The sequence below is a fragment of the Somniosus microcephalus genome, chromosome 18 (assembly GCF_052327205.1).
Source record: "Somniosus microcephalus isolate GS21.2 chromosome 18, FLI_Smic_1.0, whole genome shotgun sequence".
NCBI classification, from domain to species: Eukaryota; Metazoa; Chordata; class Chondrichthyes; order Squaliformes; family Somniosidae; genus Somniosus; species Somniosus microcephalus.
In genome coordinates, this window is record NC_141004.1 from 60,308,359 (window position 1) to 60,327,447 (window position 19,089).

General features: G+C 41.4%; 1 protein-coding gene across 3 annotated transcripts in view; it reads left to right on the forward strand.

Moving 5' to 3' along the window:
• The window catches only part of LOC147105315 (homeodomain-interacting protein kinase 1-like), a 113,086-nt gene extending 94,475 nt beyond the window's left edge, over positions 1-18,611 (forward strand). For all 3 annotated transcript variants that reach the window (XM_086011565.1, XM_086011566.1, XM_086011567.1), the window contains 4 exons: positions 780-989; positions 2,036-2,286; positions 6,875-6,987; positions 12,496-18,611. In XM_086011565.1, the coding sequence (XP_085867691.1) occupies positions 780-989; positions 2,036-2,286; positions 6,875-6,987; positions 12,496-12,981 (1,060 nt within the window). In that variant the 3' untranslated portion in view covers positions 12,982-18,611. The remainder of the gene's footprint in view (positions 1-779; positions 990-2,035; positions 2,287-6,874; positions 6,988-12,495) is intronic.
• Positions 18,612-19,089: the final 478 nt, after the last annotated feature.

The following is a 19,089-nucleotide window of genomic DNA, read 5'->3' on the forward strand; positions in this document are numbered from 1 at the left end:
GAGTTAAATAACATCTAAAGCGCATGCATTGTGTATTCACCATTTTCTATATGAAGTGCAGCAGATGTATGGTGAGTTATTGTAGATGGTCCCTTTTCAGTTATGTTGTCAAAAGCAATTGGAAAATCCCTGAAATTTGCCTCGTACTCTAGACATGATGAATTGCCAACACTAATTTTAAAGCCAGTTGCAACCAAATGACCACGTACAGGAAAGTTTTTATTTTATCCGGCACGGACGGGACCGACGTGCCGGTTCATCAAAAATTCCAGATAACCGAACGCTATAGTAAAAGATACGGAGCTGAGAGCTCCGTATAAAGCAACAAACCCTGTTGCTTAGCAACAGCTTCAGAACAATGGGCACAAGTTGCAAGCGTCTCTGTAGCTTAGCAACAACTGCAGCCACACCCTTGCACAGCAACAAATGGAGTAAAAAAAAGTAATAAGTTACCTGAACCTACTCCTGAATTTTGCCGGTTAACCGAGATTTCCGGTTATTTAGGTGCCGGTTAATCGAAAGTTTCCTGTATAAAGGAATGTATGGACTTGCATTGTTAACTTTTGGTGCAGTGCACTAACGGTATGTTTAGTCTCAATGTACAGTGAGCTCAGTGTAGCCTCTTACAAAATGATACTTCTGTGTAAAATTGAAACTAGTTTGTTAATGACTTTTCTTGAACGGGGTTTGAGCAACAAATTTAGCTGATAATTTTAAACTTTAAATCTTTTTTCCCTGGTTTCCACAATAAATTTGACTGTTACTTAATGCTCTACCAGAAATGTTCCTGTGTTGGATGTCGCTCCCTCCCAAACGTACATGGTGGTTCAGAACAGTCCTGCAAGTGCACCCTCCCCATACTGCGGCACAACGCTTGATCATCAGCGACAGACCATTGTGATTCCTGACACACCCAGTCCTGCTGTCAGCGTTATCACCATCCGCAGTGACACCGATGAGGAGGAAGAAACTAAACAGAAACTTGGGAGGTAGGTGGATCTCTGTACAGTCATGAACAATTACAGGAGATGGATAGCAGTCACCCTATTGTAGCAAGTTAGAACACTGCCCACACTACTTCCAAGTGCAACCCATGTAGAGAAAGCTCGCTTGATTTTGGAGGGAAGGGGGGCGGGTTAAGCACATGTAAGTGTGCTCTGTTGTTTGTCAGAACATGGTTCATTCACCTTAGAACCTGCCTTTAGGTTGACTTGTTAGTATTTTACCTGTGGATCCTGGCTGCAATCAAATCCAATACAAAGATTCTTTGTTGTTTTTCTGTAAATGTCACTGCAAATGTAAATACTTCACATTAGTAATAAAATAAGTTTTATGATATTGGAGTTGACAAATTTAAATCTCCCAAGATTCGACAGTAACGTGAGTGACCGATAGTGGTACTTTTAACTACTTTTGTCGAGTTTCTTAGCTTTTCCCCTAGCTTGAAGTGGTGACCCCTGCTGGAGTGTGATCTACAAGTGGCACCCACCCTGTGATACTTCAACCAGTTAGCCATTCTTCATGAGCCTAGACATAGTGTTGGCAAGCTCCTGATCTTAGGCAAAGAAGCATCATAGTTGAGCTCGATGTCGTTCTTGCCTGACTTCCACACCCACTCCGTGGATAGTGATCAAGAACAGGAATCTTGCTTGTGTTTTAGCTAACCCAGCACAGATCAAACTTTTGAAATTGGGATTGTTCTGGTCAACAACAACACCGTGCATTTCTATAGAACTCTTTATGTGCAGGAAGACTTATCAAAACAATTTATTATTAGGATGGCAAAATAAGGGGTATTGAGGAAAATGGAGGTCAAACCAATGGAAATATATTAAGTATTACTGTTCCAGCGTCCATTTCTAGCAGTTAAGATTGTAGAAGTATTGGGATAGCCTGACTACCTCAGTGTCAGGAATTTAATGCAGCACTAAAATTTTTTTTTTTTTTTAAAGACCTGATTGTACATAATATTGACTCTCTGGTTTAACAACATCTACATAAAACCTAAACAACTTTTTTTTCCTTTTCTCCTCAGCTCTGGTGTGAAACAGAGATCAAATGTCATCAGTTATGTCACTGTCCATGATTCTTTAGAATCTGACTCCTCAAATAGTAACAGTCCCTATCCATGTGAACGCCCTCGAGCAACGCACGTCATCAGCAGTACACAGGAAGTCTCTAAAAGAACATTGGATGCCTGTCATACTTCTGGATCTCGCACCATCATCGTACAGCCTTTGAAGGCACAAGTCAGTGAGAGTATGGGAGAAAGCAACAGTTTGTCAGGTAGGAATGTAATTGTCTGTGTACTAATGTGCTTCCAACATTTCAAAATTGTAGTAATCTTTGTCAGATCATTTTATCTTTGCTTCAAAACTTACTCTGCATCGATGAAAATCCAAAGTGTGTCATTGAATATAGAACTGGTTTTGTCATATGAGCTTTTTCAACCCGAGACACACCAGGGACATCCAAATCAGACTGTATTTCCATTTATAATTTTTAAAATTTTAAATATACAAATTGCGATTCCTTTCTTTTCATCCCTTCCCCTTGACTTTTTTTGTCTCCCTCCCGTAAAAATATGGGGGGTGATTTTGCCAATTCTGCTGCTCGTCAGGTTTCAGTCCCGCCTCCATCGACGTCTGGCCAACCCACGCTATTTTCCCTTGATTGACCGAGCTTAGCAGGCCAATTAAGGGAAAGCCAGTGACGAAACGTCATACACTGACGTTCTATCTGTCAATTTTTGACAGATGAATTATCATCGTTTGACAGCTTTGAGAAGCTGTCAAACACTGACATTCTCTGTTGTTTGGTGAGTTCTTGTACTCAAGGCTCACCAAACCTATTTCCTGAGCAGAAAGCAGATGGCTGTTGCATTGGAGAATGCAGCAGCCATTCTGTCATCTCTGCCGTGGAGATGCCGGAGCCTCCAGATCCCCAATGATTGAAGCCTGCAGAAAGAAACAAAAGTAAGTAAACTTTTTCGAACACTTTTCACTCACCTCACATACTTCCCTCTCCACACTTGCACACATCACTCACTTCCACAGATCACTCACTTCCACAGCGCACTTTTGGACCCCTCTCAGACCCACTGCTCCCCTCGCTGACCCTGGCGAGGTTTCCCGATGTCGGGAAGCCCGCACCTCTTGGAAAAATGGGGATAATCCTCTTAACTGCCTGTTAACTACCTGTTATAGATATGTGAAGAGAAAAAGATTAGTGAAGTCAAGCATGGGTCCCTTGCAGTCAGAATCAGGGGAATTTATAATGGGGAACAAAGAAATGGCAGACCAATTAAATACATATATTGGTTCTGTCTTCACAATGGAGGACATAGATAACCTCCCAGAGATGTCGGGGAACATAGGGTCTGATGAAAGGGAGGAACTGAAAGAAATCAGTATTTGTAGGGAAATGGTATTGGGGAAATTGACAGGATTGAAGGCCGATAAATCCCCAGGGCCTGATAATCTACATCCTAGGGTACTTAAGGAAGTGGCCCTAGAAATAGTAAATGCATTTCTGATCATCTTCCAACATTTGATGGAATCTGGAACAGTACCCATGGATTGGAGGGTAGCTAATGTTACCCCACAGAGTTGGGATAAATGGTTCGTTCTTGGGCTGGCAATCAGTAACCAGTGGTGGTCCGCAGGGGTCAGTGCTGGGACCCCAACTCTTTACAATCTATATTAACGATTTGGAGGAAGGGACCGAGTGCAACATAGCCAAGTTTGCCGACGATACAAAGATGGGAGGGAAAGCAGTGAGTGAGGCGGACATAAAAAACCTGCAAAAGGACATAGACAGGCTAAGTGAGTGGGCAGAGATTTGGCAGATGCAATATAATGTTGGAAAGTGTGAGGTTATGCACTTTGGCAGAAAAAATCAAAGAGCAAGTTATTATCTAAATGGAGAGAAACTGCAAAGTGCTACAGTACAAAGGGATCTGGGGGTCCTGGTGCATGAAACACAAAAAGTTAGTATGCAGGTGCCGCAGGTGACCAGGAAGGCCAATGGAATCTTGGCTTTTATTGCAAGGGGGATGGAGTATAAAAACAGGGAAGTCTTGCTTCAGTATACAGGGTATTGGTGAGGCCACACCTGGAATACTGCGTGCAGTTTTGGTTTCCATATTTAAGAAAAGATATACTTGCTCTCGAGGCGGTTCAGAGAAGGTTCACTCGGTTGATTCCGGAGATGAGGGGGTTGACGTATGAGGAAAGGTTGAGTAGGTTGGGACTCTACTCATTGGAGTTCAGAAGAATGAGAGGCGATCTTATCGAAACATATAAGATTGTGAGGGGGCTTGATCGGGTGGATGCGGTGAGGAGGTTTCCACTGATGGGTGAGACTAGAACTAGGGGGCATAATCTTAGAATAAGGGGCTGCCCTTTCAAAACTGAGATGAGGAGAAACTTCTTCACTCAGAGGGTAGTAAATCTATGGAATTTGCTACCCCAGAGAGCTGTGGAAGCTGCAACATTAAATACATTTAAAATGGAGATAGACAGTTTCCTAACTGATAAGGGAATTAGGGGTTACGGGGAAAGGGCAGCGAAGTGGACGTGAGTCTAGATTCGGATCAGCCATGATCCTATTGAATGGCGGAGCAGGCCCGAGGGGCCGCATGGCCTGCTCCTACTTCTTATTTATGTTCTTAATTATTTAAAAAAGGTGGTAGAGAGAAAACGGGGAATTACAGACCGGTAGACTGACATCAGTAGTGGGGAAAATGCTAGAGTCCATTATAAAAGATGTAATAGCAGAGCACTTGGAAAACAGTGACAGGATCGGACAAAGTCAACATGGATTTACAAAAGGTAAATCATGCTTGACTAATCTACTGGAATTTTTTGAGGATGTAACTGGTAGAATAGATAAGGGAGATCCAGTGGATGTGTATTTGGACTTTCAAAAGGCTTTCGATAAGGTCCCGCATAAGAGATTAGCGTGTAAAGTTAAGGCACATGGGATTGGGGGCAAGGTATTGACTTGGATAGAGAACTAGTTGGCAGACAGAAAGCAAAGAGTTGGAATAAACGGGTCTTTTTCCGAGTGGCAGGCAGTGACTAGTGGGGTACCGCAGGGATCGGTCCTTGGACCCCAGCTATTCACAATATATATTAATGATCTCGACAAGGGAACTAGATGTAATCTCTCCAAGTTTGCAGACGAGACAAAGCTGGGTGGGCGTGTGTGCTGTGAGGAGGATGCTGAGAAACTCCAGTATGATTTGGACAGGTTGGGTGATTGGGCAGAAGCATGGCAGATGCAGTATAATGTGGATAAATGCGAGGTTATCCACTTTGGTGTCAAAAACAGGAAGGCAGATTATTATCTGAATGGCAATAAATTGGGAGAAGGGGAAGTGCAACGAGACCTGTGTGTCCTTGTGCACCAGTCGCTGAAGGTAAGCATGCAGATGCAGCAGGCGGTTAAGAAGGCAAATGGTATGTTGGCCTTTGTAGCGAGAGGGTTTGAGTACAGGAACAAGGATGTCTTGCTGCAGTTGTACAGGGCCTTGGTGAGACCACCCCTAGAGTATTGTGTGCAGTTTTGGTCACCTTATCTGAGGAAGGATGTTCTTGCCATGGAGGGAGGCAACGAAGATTCACCAGGCGGATACCTGGGATGGCAGGAATGACGTATGAGGAGAGATTGGGCCGATTGGGCTTATACTCGCTGGAGTTTAGAAGACTGAGAGGGGATCTCATTGAAACTTATAAAATTCTGACAGGACTGGACAGACTAGATGCAGGAAGGATGTTCCCGATGGTCGGGGAGTCCAGAACCAGGGGTCACAGTCTAAGGATAAGGGGTAGGCCATTTAGGACAGAAATGAGGAGGAATTTCTTCACCCAGAGAGTGGTGAACCTGTGGAATTCTCTACCACAGAAGGCAGTAGAGGCCAATTCATTAAATATATTCAAGAAGGAGTTGGATATATTTCTTAAGGCTAAAGGGATATGGGGAGAAGGCAGGGACAGGGTACTGAGTTTGGATGATCAGCCATGATCGCATTGAATGGCGGAGTAGGCTCGAGGGGCCGACTGGCCTACTCCTGATCCTATCTTCTATGTTTCTATGTTAAGTGGCTGTAATCCCCTTCCCGCCTCCAGGAGATGGGACCCGGCGCGGGTTGGGTACCCGCCTCCTGGGAAGATGGCACGGGGGCGGGTTGGGTTGGGTACCCGCCCCCAGATTCTGCCATTTTCCCTGCAGACCCGCCTCCCCAGGGCTGGCAAATTCGCCCCATGGTCTCAACTGCTGATGCTGTTGAAGTAACCGCCACCTATTTTTTAGTTGAAAGTAATTACTGCAGTAACCCATGACGTGCAGGCCTCCACACTTGTTTAGTGTTCAAAGCTTATTGAGATATGTGTAAACTTCTCTGGTTGTACTAATGTACTGAAACGGAGTACCTATGCAATAGCAGCACTGGACCATTATATTTAATTCCCTCTTCCCCAATCCGTCCTTTAGGTTCCTTTTAACCTGTCCACACTACAAAGATATTAATTGCCATTGGGGGAAAAATTGCTCCTGAATTTCAACAGAAAAAGATCTGAAAATGAGCTGTTCTGAAGCAACGATGGGATTCAACTGTATCCATTTGGTGGAAAAGTACTCGCGATAGGAAACCCATCCTTACAAAAAGGAAACCCATTGGGTGCTTTGGATTTGGTTTATTGGGGTCCAGATAAATTAGTTTGTGTGGAATTACTCTTGTTGGAAGTTTGTTCCCCATTTCTCTCCTGTGCTGGCCTGAATTTTTGCTGCCCTCATTGAAGGGAATTGAAGCATGGCATGTGTTTTCAGTAGTGATTTATGTACTCACTTCTGTATTTCCTGTGCCCTTTAGGCTTTTTTTCGAATGTTTATAAGGCTAAAACAGGCATGCCTATGAGTGGGCAGACTTCGAGCTCAACCACACCAAACATGTACCGTCAACGGCAGCCTCTGAACCTCAGTCAGGTATGCAACATTTCCAGTTTCTTAGCATTTATATAGCTCATTTAAAATGACCCAAGGCGCTTAACAAGAAGGAGATTAATAAAAATATTTTTGACAACAAGCTACATCAGGACAGATGACCAGAAGCTTGGTCAAACAGCGAGGTTTTAAGAAGCATCTTCAAGGAGGGGAGAGGTTTCGGGAGGGAATTCCAGAGCTTGGGGCCAAGGCAGCTGAAAGCACAGCCGCCAATGGTGGAGTGATTAAAATCGGTGATGGGCAAGAGGCCAGAATTGGGGGAGTGCAGAGATCGCAAAGGCTTGTAGGGCAATACATATTTTTATTTGGAGGAGAAGCAGTTTATAAAAAAAAAATGGCCAGCAGACATATACTTCAAGATGTTTCCTGACATTTTTTGCCATGATCCATTTAAAAAGATGCAATAAGGAACATGCTTTTTAGTGGGATATATTTCTCATAAGAAACATGTCCACCATGATCACTTGCATGAATTTGAAATAAAATAAACATTTCTAAAATAAGTAGGACAAAGAGCAAAGTAATAAATTAGAATAAAGCTGATTTTAAGGGCGTGAGAATGGAACTGGGGAAAATAAACTGGAAAAAGTTTGGAACTAGGGAAAATAAACTAGAAAATTTTACTGACGGAGAAATAGAACAGCAGTGGGGAAACATTTAAAACGGTGATCAGTTGAGTCCAGGAGAAATATATCCCACTAAAAAGCAAGAACAAACTAGCCAGTAATGACACGCCATGGATGAATAAAGAAATAAGAGCAAAATTGCTACAGAAAAAGGTATACACGAAGTACATATATAGACAATAAAGGAGAGGATGACAAAAGGGAATATGAAAAAGTTAGGAAAGAAGTCCAAAAAAAAATTAGGAAGGAAAAGAGAAACTAAGAGATTAAATTAAATTATCAAGGAATATAAAAAGAAATAGTGACGTACTCTACAAACACAAATAACAAAAGAAAAATCAGAATAAGGATAGGGCCACTAAGGGATACACATGATAAACTCACAGGTAATGACCGCGAAATGGCAGAAATATTAAATAATTTCTTTGCCTCGGTATTTACCAGGGAAACTAACATGGTGACATGACTTTAGAAGAAGAGATCAAAAAGGATTTTGCGGTGGGTACTGACGGCAAACTGTCAGCGTTCGTCGTCATTACCCCTCTGAAACTGACCGCAACTTCAGGATTTAGCGCATGAGAATCTAAACGCGGAAATCCTGAAGATGCGGTCAGTCATTCACTGCTCCGACACAGGCTGCGTTGTGGACCAGGGAACTACAGACCAGTTACCTTAACAGTGGGAGGAAAATAATGGAATCCTTACTCAAAAATGTAATAGAAAAACATCTTAGAAACTGAATATAATAGAGTAGCCAGCACAGATTTCAGAAGGGAAGGTCATGCTTGGCCAACCATACAAAATTCTTTGAAGAAGTAACAGAAAGGATAGATCAGGGTAATGCAGTGGACGTAATTGCCTGGAGTTTCCACTAGGCTCCACTGGTTTTTTTCAGTGCAATTTGTCTGAAATCAGCGAAACCAGCGCAAAAGATCGTGGAATTTTAAACGCAAACTACGTTCAGCGCAACTCGCGCTTCCGCCATCTTTTTGCGTTAATTTAAAACACATTGTGCTAGAAGCTGGCCCCACCCTCAGATCAAATTAATTGCCATAGTGACACCATTGCGCCCACTTGCGGGCCTTTGAGGAGGCTCTAAAAATTAAGCTGCTTCTTTTGAGCACGACACCAATAGGCACGGTTTAAAAGCTTTTGAATTAATTTTTTTTAAATTTAATAAAACTGACTATTGTACCCCAATATAACTAGTAAAGGTTCTGTGTATTTTTTAGTCATTTTCAGTTATTTAAAATTGGTTTATTCACAGGTGGTGGACTAGAAACTGATTAAAATGCTTTTTTTGTGATAAACCCATTTTCAGCTGTATTAATCAAACTGTATCAAGGGGAATATTTTTTTAAAGCAAATTTTTAAAAAAAAGTTACGTTCTAAAATGCTGCTCGATTTGCACTGGTGCATGGCAATATGCAAATGAGTTTGAGTGGAAACTTGAGGGGGGGAAAAACTGATTTCAAAACTAGTGCAATTTATGTCCAAAGCAGAAACTCTACCCCATATTTGGATTTCCAAAAGGCCTTTGATAATAGTAGACTCATGACTAAGGCCAGAACCTGTGGAGTCCGGGGACAAGTATCAGAATGGAGAGCAAGCTGGCTACAAAATAGAAAACCAAGTAGGAATTTAAAGTAGTTACACCGATTGGCAGATGGTGGGAAGTGGTGTTTCACAAGGATCAGTGCTGAGACCACTGTTCACTATTTACATAAACGATTTAGACTCGGGAATCGGAAGTACAATTTCAAAATTTGCGGATGACACCAAATTGGGAGGTGTAGTTAATACAGGAAACTTTTTTTTATCCGGCACGGACGGGACCGACGTGCCGGTTCATCAAAAATTCCGGATAACCGAACGCTATAGTAAAAGATAGGGAGAGCTGACAGCTCCGTATAAAGCAACAAACCCTGTTGCTTAGCAACAACTGTAGAACAATGGCCTCAAGTTTCAAGCGTCTCTGTAGCTTAGCAACAGCTGCAGCCACACCCTTGCACAGCACAGATGGAGGAAGGCAAATACAAATGAAGTAAAACCTACTCCTGAATTTTGCCGGTTAACCAAGATTTCCGGTTATTTAGGTGCCGGTAAATCGAAAGTTTCCTGTACAGAGGAGGTCTGCAACAAAATACAGAAAGACATTATAGGAAACTCTCTTAACCGGCAAAATTCAGGAGTAGGTTCAGGTAAGTTTTACTATATGTTAGTGGCCATGTAACCGGGGTCCCTGGATCTGTGGCTGTGTAACCGGGGTTCCTGCACCTGTGGCCGTGCAACAGGGACTCCTGGATCTGTGGCCGTGTAACCGGGGTTCCTGCACCTGTGGCCGTGCAACAGGGACTCCTGGATCTGTGGCCGTGTAACCGGGGTTCCTGCACCTGTGGCCGTGCAACAGGGACTCCTGGATCTGTGGCCGTGTAACCGGGGTTCCTGCACCTGTGGCCGTGCAACAGGGACTCCTGGATCTGTGGCCGTGTAACCGGGGTTCCTGCACCTGTGGCCGTGCAACAGGGACTCCTGGATCTGTGGCCGTGTAACCGGGGTTCCTGCACCTGTGGCCGTGCAACAGGGACTCCTGGATCTGTGGCCGTGTAACCGGGACTCCTGCACCAGTGGCCGTGTACGGGGCTCTCTTACCTTGGTAAATATACCTCTCTGTAATCTGGACTTTTTGATCAACCGGCACCACGCCGGTCCTGTTGGTGCCGGATAAAAAGAGAGTTTCCTGTAATAAACTTGCAGAATGGGCATGTAATTGGCAAATGAACTTCAATATAGATAATTGTGAGGTGGTACATTTTGGGAGGAAGAATAAGGAGGCCACAAACTCATTGGAAAATAAGTGTCTAACTTGAATAGAGGAGCAGAGGGATCTGGGGGGGTACAGATACACAGATCACAAAGTAGTGACCCAGGTTAATAAGGCCGTAAAAAAGCAAACAAAGCACTGGGGTTCATTTCTAGAGGGATAGAATTGAAAAGCAGAGAAATTATGTTAAACTTGTATAGAATCTTGGTTAGACCACACTTTGAGGATTGTGAGCCGTTCTGGTCTCCATATAAAAAGGATATAGAGGCATTGGAGAAGGTGCAGAAGAGATTTCCTGGAATGATGCCAGAACTGAGAGGTTATAGCAATCAGCAAAGCTTGAACAGGCTTGGGGCTCTTTCCTCTAGAAAAGAGAAAGCTGAGGGCTGACGTGGTGGTCTTCAATGTTATGAAAGGGTTTGATGGGGTAGACGCAGAGAAGATGTTTCCACTTGCAGGTGAGACCAGAACTAGGGGCTATAAATACAAGATAATCACTAATGAAACTTCTTGACCCAGAGAGTGATTAGAATTTAGAACTCGCTACCACAAGGAGGAGTTGAGGTGAATAGCAGAGATGCATTCAAGGGGAAGCTTATATAAGCACATGAGGGAGAAAGGAATAGAAGGATATGTTGATGGAGTTAGATGAAGAGAGTTGGGAGGAGGCTTGTGTGGAGCATAAACACCGGCATGGACCTGTTGTGCCGAATGGCCTATTTCTATGCTGTAGAAGGGGTACGGTAGCATAGTGATTTATGTTACTGGGTTAGTAATCCAGAGACCTGGACTAATAATCCGGAGACGGAGTTCAAATCCCACCAAGGCAGCTGGGGAATTAAAAAAAAAAAAAAAAAAAAAAAAAAAAAAAAAATCTGGAATAAAAACTAGAATCAGTAATGGTGACCATGAAACTACCGGATTGTTGTAAAAACCCATCTGTTCCTTTAGGGAAGGAAATCTGCCGTCCTTACCCGGTTTAGGCCTCTGTGACTCCAGACCCACCGCAATGTCATTGACTCTTAACTGCCCTCTGAAATGTCACTTACTCAAGAAGGCAGCTCACCACCACCTTCTCGAGGGCAGTTAGAGAGAGGCAATTAATGCTGGTCGGTACGTCCACATCCCATAAATGAATTTAAAACATTTTTTTTAATACTTTATAATACTTTGTAAAATGGTAAAGTCCAGTGGAGGAGACTTGTATCACTTCTTAGACACTGGCAAGGCCACATTTATTTTCCATTCCTAGTTACCCTGGGTAAGTGATACTGGGCCTTCTCACGATTGTTTTTACAGCTAAGTGGACATTAAGAGTCAACTATGTAATATGGGACTGGGAGTCATGTGTAGGTTGGAAAGGTAATTGTACTCCATTTTATAAAGGCAGTGGAAAGTATTTTACCTTCTCTCCAGTTACATTGGATATTATAAAATGAGCCCAATTCCAAATGTTTTCAGTTTATTTTTGCTACATTAGACAATAGTATAGCTTTATTACTAGGTGGCCGGCTTGCTGACAGAAATACCCAATATTTCAGAGAGATGCTTCCAATCAGTTCCATTACAGAAACAATCTGGCATAATGGTGCTTTAGAAAATCCACTGATTGAAACCTTTTTCCTATATTAAAGGCTATATATATATTAAGAATATAGGATTTGGAGACAACGGGTGTGGTTTTTCTGCAGCTCCCCAGCCTGTAATTTTCCACCCATTAAAATGCACGGCTGCAAAAAGGTAGACTGGCAGTGAATAAACACAAAATCCTGGCCACTGAAGTCAAGCCTGTAAAAAATATTGTCAGAACTTCAATACTAAATGACCTGTGTTACTCAATTTTCAGGTTAATTAGATGTTGACACTACCGACTGGAATTAAAAAAAAATAATGTTGATGTATTCCGGTGACACACACTGTCTATTTTTACTTCTACTTTTTCAGAAGGCCACTTTAGATCAGAGGTATAACATGTTTAAATGGAAGAATGCAGCTTTAAAATAGTTATAGTCAATTACTGATTTTTTAATTTCTTTTTAGGCCCAACAATCTCTGTCTCAAGAGCGGAGTGTGAATCCTGCTCCCCGCAGGCAACAGGCGTATGTGACACCCACCCTTGCTCAGGCTCCCTACTCTTTCCAGCATAACAGTCCAACACATCCGGGGGTTCACCCCCACCTGACAGTGTCGGCTTCTACGCACCTTTCAGGACAGCCCCACATGTATACCTACACACCAACTGCTGCTGCCTTGGCAACCTCCAGTTCCATGGCTCATCTTCTGAACCAACAAAGCTCCTCCAGACATGCCATGCAACAAGCCACGTACGCAGCTCATCCAACCAGTCTTCTCCAACAGGTGCCAGTCAGTATGGGCCCTAGCCTTCTGCCATCTGCCAGCGTTGCTCCCAGCCAGTACCAGCATCCGTTCGCCACCCAGTCATACATTAATGCTTCCAGGGCTCCTACTCTTTATGCTGGCTATCCACTCAGTCCCACTAAAATAAATCAGTATTCTTACCTGTAGCTCTCTTATTTGCAGATGTGCTGTGCTACTGTATGAGATCTAGACTAATCCAGTTTTGTATGAAGGAGGAGTGCGCTTCGTTCCATTAGACAGGACTCTTCTGTGGTGTCATGTTTTGCTTCTGAACTCGGTCACATGTCTACAGAGCATCCAGCAGCGAGGAGACTTGGTTTTTAACCCTTTTTTTTCTAAAAGGGTATTGGAAATAGACCACATTTTAAATATATTTTACAATGATTTGGGAATAATTTTCAGAACCAACAGAATTGCTGTTTGTTTTAAACGTACTGTTGCTTTACTTTTGCCAGCTCTTTGCCTGAACACACTGATGAACCTGCTACTTGAAATGGGTTTATGCTGCTGAAAGTGTTAATACTATTGCTTGGGAAGTTCAAAGAATGCATTTTTTTCTAGGCCTATTACATAATAAAATGGTGAGTAATGGATGTCCTGGTTGGCTTGGTTGGCACGTGGAAGCCTGAACTAATCCTGACTTGCATAACTCATTAATGGACATCTTCAAGCATATCACTGTTTTAAGATGTTTTGGAACATTTGTGAGGGCTTCAAAATTAAAAAGAAAAATGTAATTTTTTTTGAATGGTGTATAAAATAGTTTGAAATGTCGCATTTTTAGAATGTTGTCAGTAACATTAATTTTGTATTAATCTGGATTTCTTAAAAGTATTGGTTTCTGAGCAGTACAATGTGTAATTAAGTGTGAAAATGGGAATCGAAAACATCGACTTGCTCTTGTAAGAAATGATTCCTTTGAACATTTCAGTCAGCTGTGATATGCTGATGGAGCTGCCGTCCATACAGGATTAGTGAGCTTTATTTAAAGCTGCAGGCTTAAGAGCCGTTTAATCACTGTTTCAGTGAACCTATTTTTAACCAGTTGCTTCTGTAAACTTCACTTGCCTGTATCCTCATCATGGTTGATCAAGAGCTGTTGCGCTCTGTGACTTATTTTGGATGTACAGCTCACTTAAATTAATTCAGGAAACTTGCCTTGAAGTTGGAAGGGTGTAGGATTAAAAAAAAAAAGGGGTCACAGCTGAATTACGAAAAATTGAGTAAGTTATTCAAAGTTGCTCATGCTTTAATTCTGCGGAGAATGGGTGTGTATTTTAATTGTACAGCACATACTGTGCCATTACTCTGAACACTGGCGTTGCAGTGGTGTATTCTGGCACCTACATCACTGCTGGAACCCTTATATGCTGTGTAGCAGCCATTTGGGCATCAGCAGTGCTGATTTGCATAACTGAAAATAACTATATGTATGCACACACACTAAGTTTGTGTTGAACCATGCCCAACATTGTGTTCCAGAGCCATTTTGGCCCCTCCCCTGCCCAACTTATTAGTTCCCTTGGCGTGTCACACAGGATTGAAAGTGTGTTGCTCAGCAGCTCACTGTTTAAAGACCTTCAATCACTAGTGCCTGTGGCAGTGAGTTGTTGGGTCAGTTATGCTTGTGGAAGAGACGGTGGTATTACTGCTATAATATCCTATGTATGTAAAGGTCTAGTTAGATTAATTCTAGAAACTAATATAGCTTTAGCATCAGAGCTGCAGAAGCAAGACATGTGACTCAGAGCTTCCAATGGAATTAGCAACAACAGTCTTTGATGGAATATGTAAATTATGATACTTGAATTCTGTATTTTTAGTAACTCAAGTTTTAGTTCCTTGATCACCCAGAGGGATTTTTTTTTACGTACCTGTCATTTTAAGAGAAATTAAGTTGGAACATGTTGGAATGTACATGCAATGTCGTTAGATACATTTTGGAACTTAATTAAATGTTGTAGCACTGATGAAAAAGTAATTGTGTTTGAAAAGAAGTGGTTGCAGAACAGGCATCATCTGTGTGTTCTGAACGGGAGTAATTCTTTGACTCAGTTTTTGCACAGGTGTGAATGTTGTGGGGGTTTATTTGATGAGTTCTTTCCCCTAGTTAGTGCCTTAACAGATTTTTACATAGTACGTTGAATTAATACTTTTACACTGTGCTTTAGAAAATCCCAACTTGTTACAGTTAGATCATTGGACTTGTGTGTGCATGGAAGGCCTCTCGGGAGTACAAAACAAAGTGATGGGAGAGTAGCACAGGAAAGGGTGTTGTACTGTTGAAACTGATTTTAAAATCATTTAAGTTGGTCTTTTTAAAAAAACAAAAAAGTCAGTTGAGTATTTTAATTGAAGTTCGTTTTAGTTTAAGAAAGGGAGATGGAATTTGAAACCGTATTCTTGTTTCTCTTTTGAAGTTTTTAGTTTCTTTTCATTTGGCACATATAACCATGCTCCTTTTAATGCAGCAAGCTACTTAGAATGTGAAAGTGCATGTATCCACGTACTGTCTTCTGAACTTCAGTTGCTTTTTGATTTTTACCTTTATTACTAAGTTACAATGGTATGGCTGAGCATATCGTACTTGTGTGAGGATAGTGCAGTATTTTGGTTTGTTTAATGAGTTTTCGGACAAGGAAAATTATGTGCAATTAGCTTTAGGTGGTTGTGGTTCTTCTAGATGTGTAATTTTTTAAGTTTATTTTTCAATAGTTTATGGATGCTAACATTCCTTGTGGCAGTAGGATGCTGTTCTGAGTAAACCCTTTGAAGGCAACTGCCCAGATTTTGGCTTCACACAGGCAAACTGCCTGTAAAGCACATGTTCATCACACCAAAGAAAAGCCTATTTATTCTGCCTCATTTACAGGGCATGGAATAAGTGGTATTGCTTAACAGATATGCAAGTATTTGCTAATCATTATTTTCAACTTTAAAAAAAAAATCCTGCTATTCATTCCAACAGGCTAAACATTCTTGTTTGCTGCTCAGTGCTGCACTCTGCATTTGAAAGGAAAGTACTACGCACACTACTTCCCCTATCTGCTGTTGAAAGTGTTTACGAAAGCCATTTGTTTTTTTTTGTTTTCCTCCTTACTCTCTTATTTCATGCCCTGGCTTCATAAGGTTGCAAAGAGTTGATGTGTGCTTGGCAATCTCCCAGAGACATGGCTTTCAGAAAAATGCCGATGTCGAATACCTCTGGTGTTGCAAAACCTATCTTGTTTCAAGGTTTAGCGGGAGGTGGTGTTTTGTGGGTGTTTCTGCAGGAAAGGCTTTAGTCCTATGTATACATTTGGAGAGCACAGATCTACATTAGAATTTATTACGTGCAGTACCAGCTTTATAAAATGATAAACTGGTAGAAATGTGAGGGTTTACAGAAATACATGAGCCTGCTGGTTCAGATGTTTTTTTAAAAAAGATTAAATTTCTAACATGAAACGAACATTCCACCAATGCTTCTGTACCAGGTAACTATTTCTACAGCATTTTATACCGAGTGCTCCACCTTCTGGACCTTTTCAGATATCTAGAATATTGAGACATGTGCTTTCTAGTCATCACAAGCCAGGTTTGTGTAAAGCAAACCGAGGTATGAGGGTAGAATAATTAGTTTAAAAAATAATATTGTTCTCTCTGAGCTGAGCACAATATACGTGTGAATCCTGTTTTGTATTTGGCCTCAGTATGGCTTGCACACACCTTCAGCAGGAGTGGGGAGAGCTCCAAAGCCCAGCAAAATCTGCACAGCAAAATTTTAGCGCATTGAGTAGTTTAATGTGGTTCACTTAGACTTATGGGGGGGGTGGGGGAGGTCGGTGGAAACTGGTGCTCAAAAATCTGGTAATTCAAACTTGAAACAGAAATATTTTACAGAGGCTAATTTTTACTGGTTCATGTCGGATACATTGTGCCCAATCTCAAACCTACTGTCTCCCCTCGCCCCCCCCCCCCCCCGGATGGTGCAGCATCTGGAATCCAGAGAAAATATCTTGACATCTTGTGACACTATTGGATTTCTGTTGAGCCAAATGTTCACTTTTACCTCTACCAATACTGTGCAAAGTGCTGTCATGATGTGGCGTTTCATAGTCCTGCTGTTTCGTATCTGTATTTTATTGGTGCAGTGAAGTGCATTTTTGATCATTCTTGGCCTTGTAAAATGGGACAGTTTTTTTAAAAAACTAACATTCATACACGTGAGCTTCATAAAAAAAAAACTAGTCTTAAAAACTACGGCCAAGCACTTTGTAATTTTTGTCAATTACTGCTCCATGTCCTTTTATTGGGAAATGCACTTGCTGCAGATTGGGATGCACATTGTCTTTTTATCCTGTCCACAAACTAGGATGCTCCGGTTCCATGGAGCGCCCCCAGTTAGCAGCACAGGGAAGTACTAATGAAAGGTGGAATTTCTACTGTCGCTTATTATCAAGTGCAGTCATTGGAGACTCTCGCCATGTTAGATTTCTGCCCAGTTCTGGATTCTTGTGTCCAAACCTGCTGTGGGATGCCCTTGATGGTAAATTTCTGTGGGATTTTCTTGTGGGAAGGAGCAAAATGCGAAATTTTGGAAGTTTAGTTTTATTTATGAAAACATTTGCCCAAGGAATAACACTGGTTTTGACCATAAATGCAGGTCAAACAGACCTGTAGGTAAACTTTCCAGTGTCCTCGCACCTTTACGTACTACTTTGTAACAAATTTTTTGTCAATGTTTTTGTAAGGAAACCATCTGTATCCTGTGTAAGTCATTTAGTATCTAAAATGTACATTTAAAGAGATAGTCAGAGGCCCACACTGGTTGTATTTAAAATGATTGACATGGGATCTAAGCAACACCTAATGAACCTTGTCATAGCCACCTTTGAATATAACTGCAGCTTGCTTGCTTGCTTTAATTTTTGGAGGGGAGGAGGCAGGGATTGGAATTTAGACCGAGATTAATCATGAATAACTTCAAGCTAATTATGCAGCCAATCGTTGATTTTTATTTTTTAAAATCGTTACAACAACTTTGATTTAAGCGAAACTGAGCATTTCGTGGGATTGAAGGTTGCTGCACTGATTCAAACAAAATTTTCCAGGATTTTTGTTTAACATAACCTGTGTAGGGCTGCAAAAGCACTGTCTCTTTAAAATCTATATAAACAGTATATATTTATAGGGTTGACTTATATATGGTTACATATGGGTGTGTCATTATTTACTGTTGGCTGGAGCATGTTCTCATTATTTTGCTGTATGTGTCTGCATTTACTAATGCTAATCATATGTGGGTGAACTTTAGTGTTTTTTTAATAGTATGATTGTAGCGAATGCAACAATTGTTAGTAGCATACTTGGCTTGTATCATTGATATTGCTATAATAGGTTATTTGACTGGTTTGTATAATGTTATTTGCTACTCTAGTTCTTGTATGAACTGCGGTTTCTTACTTTTTGATATAGCTATGTGATTATCACATGTAATGTGTAGGCAGCTCATAGAAATTATTGATTTTTCTATGGTAGTCTGGCAGTTAAACTGTAGAGGTTATTGTAAAATAATAAATTTAACAAAAGATAAAGAGATTATAGTTATTTAAAAAGAAGTTCATAATACTAACTTTAAACTGGGAAAAGGGGTCCATTGTGATGAAACTGTTTTATCTTGTAATTCACTGTTATATTGTCTTTGGTTTCCAAAGTAGCTTGTCTTCTGATTGAAGTATTTTCTACATATGTTAAAAATGCATTGAGTTACCAATAAAATGGGCTACATTTGTGTATTTTGTGCCTGTGTCATTTTATCTAAATTTGTAGAATCTGCCTGTTTTTATAAAAACCTGCAGTTTGTATTGCAGGCTTTTTCAGTTTTTAGTGCATAGAATTTTGTAGCTATTGTCTCTGTGGGATCTGGAGTTCTCAAATTCCAGGTAAAATGATCTAGAGAAAGAAACTTGACTAAAAATTTGCCAAAGGTGTAAATTGCGCTCAACTTCAGTTTCTCCCCCCACCCCCCCCCCCCCCCCGCTCCTCCTGAGGGACACTGGCTCATGCTGAGTACAGCCTCGCAGGTGCTGGCTGTCCTCCACCTTTGGTTCTCCATTGGTGAGCCTAGCGTGCGGTTACCAGTAGACTGTTTGAACATGGAGGGTAAGTGGGTACAGTATCACATTGAGCCTGATTCTGTCCTCACTTGATGTCTACATGCACGCTTTCCAACAGGAGTCACTCAATAGAGATCCAGAGTGGGAAAATCTGTCT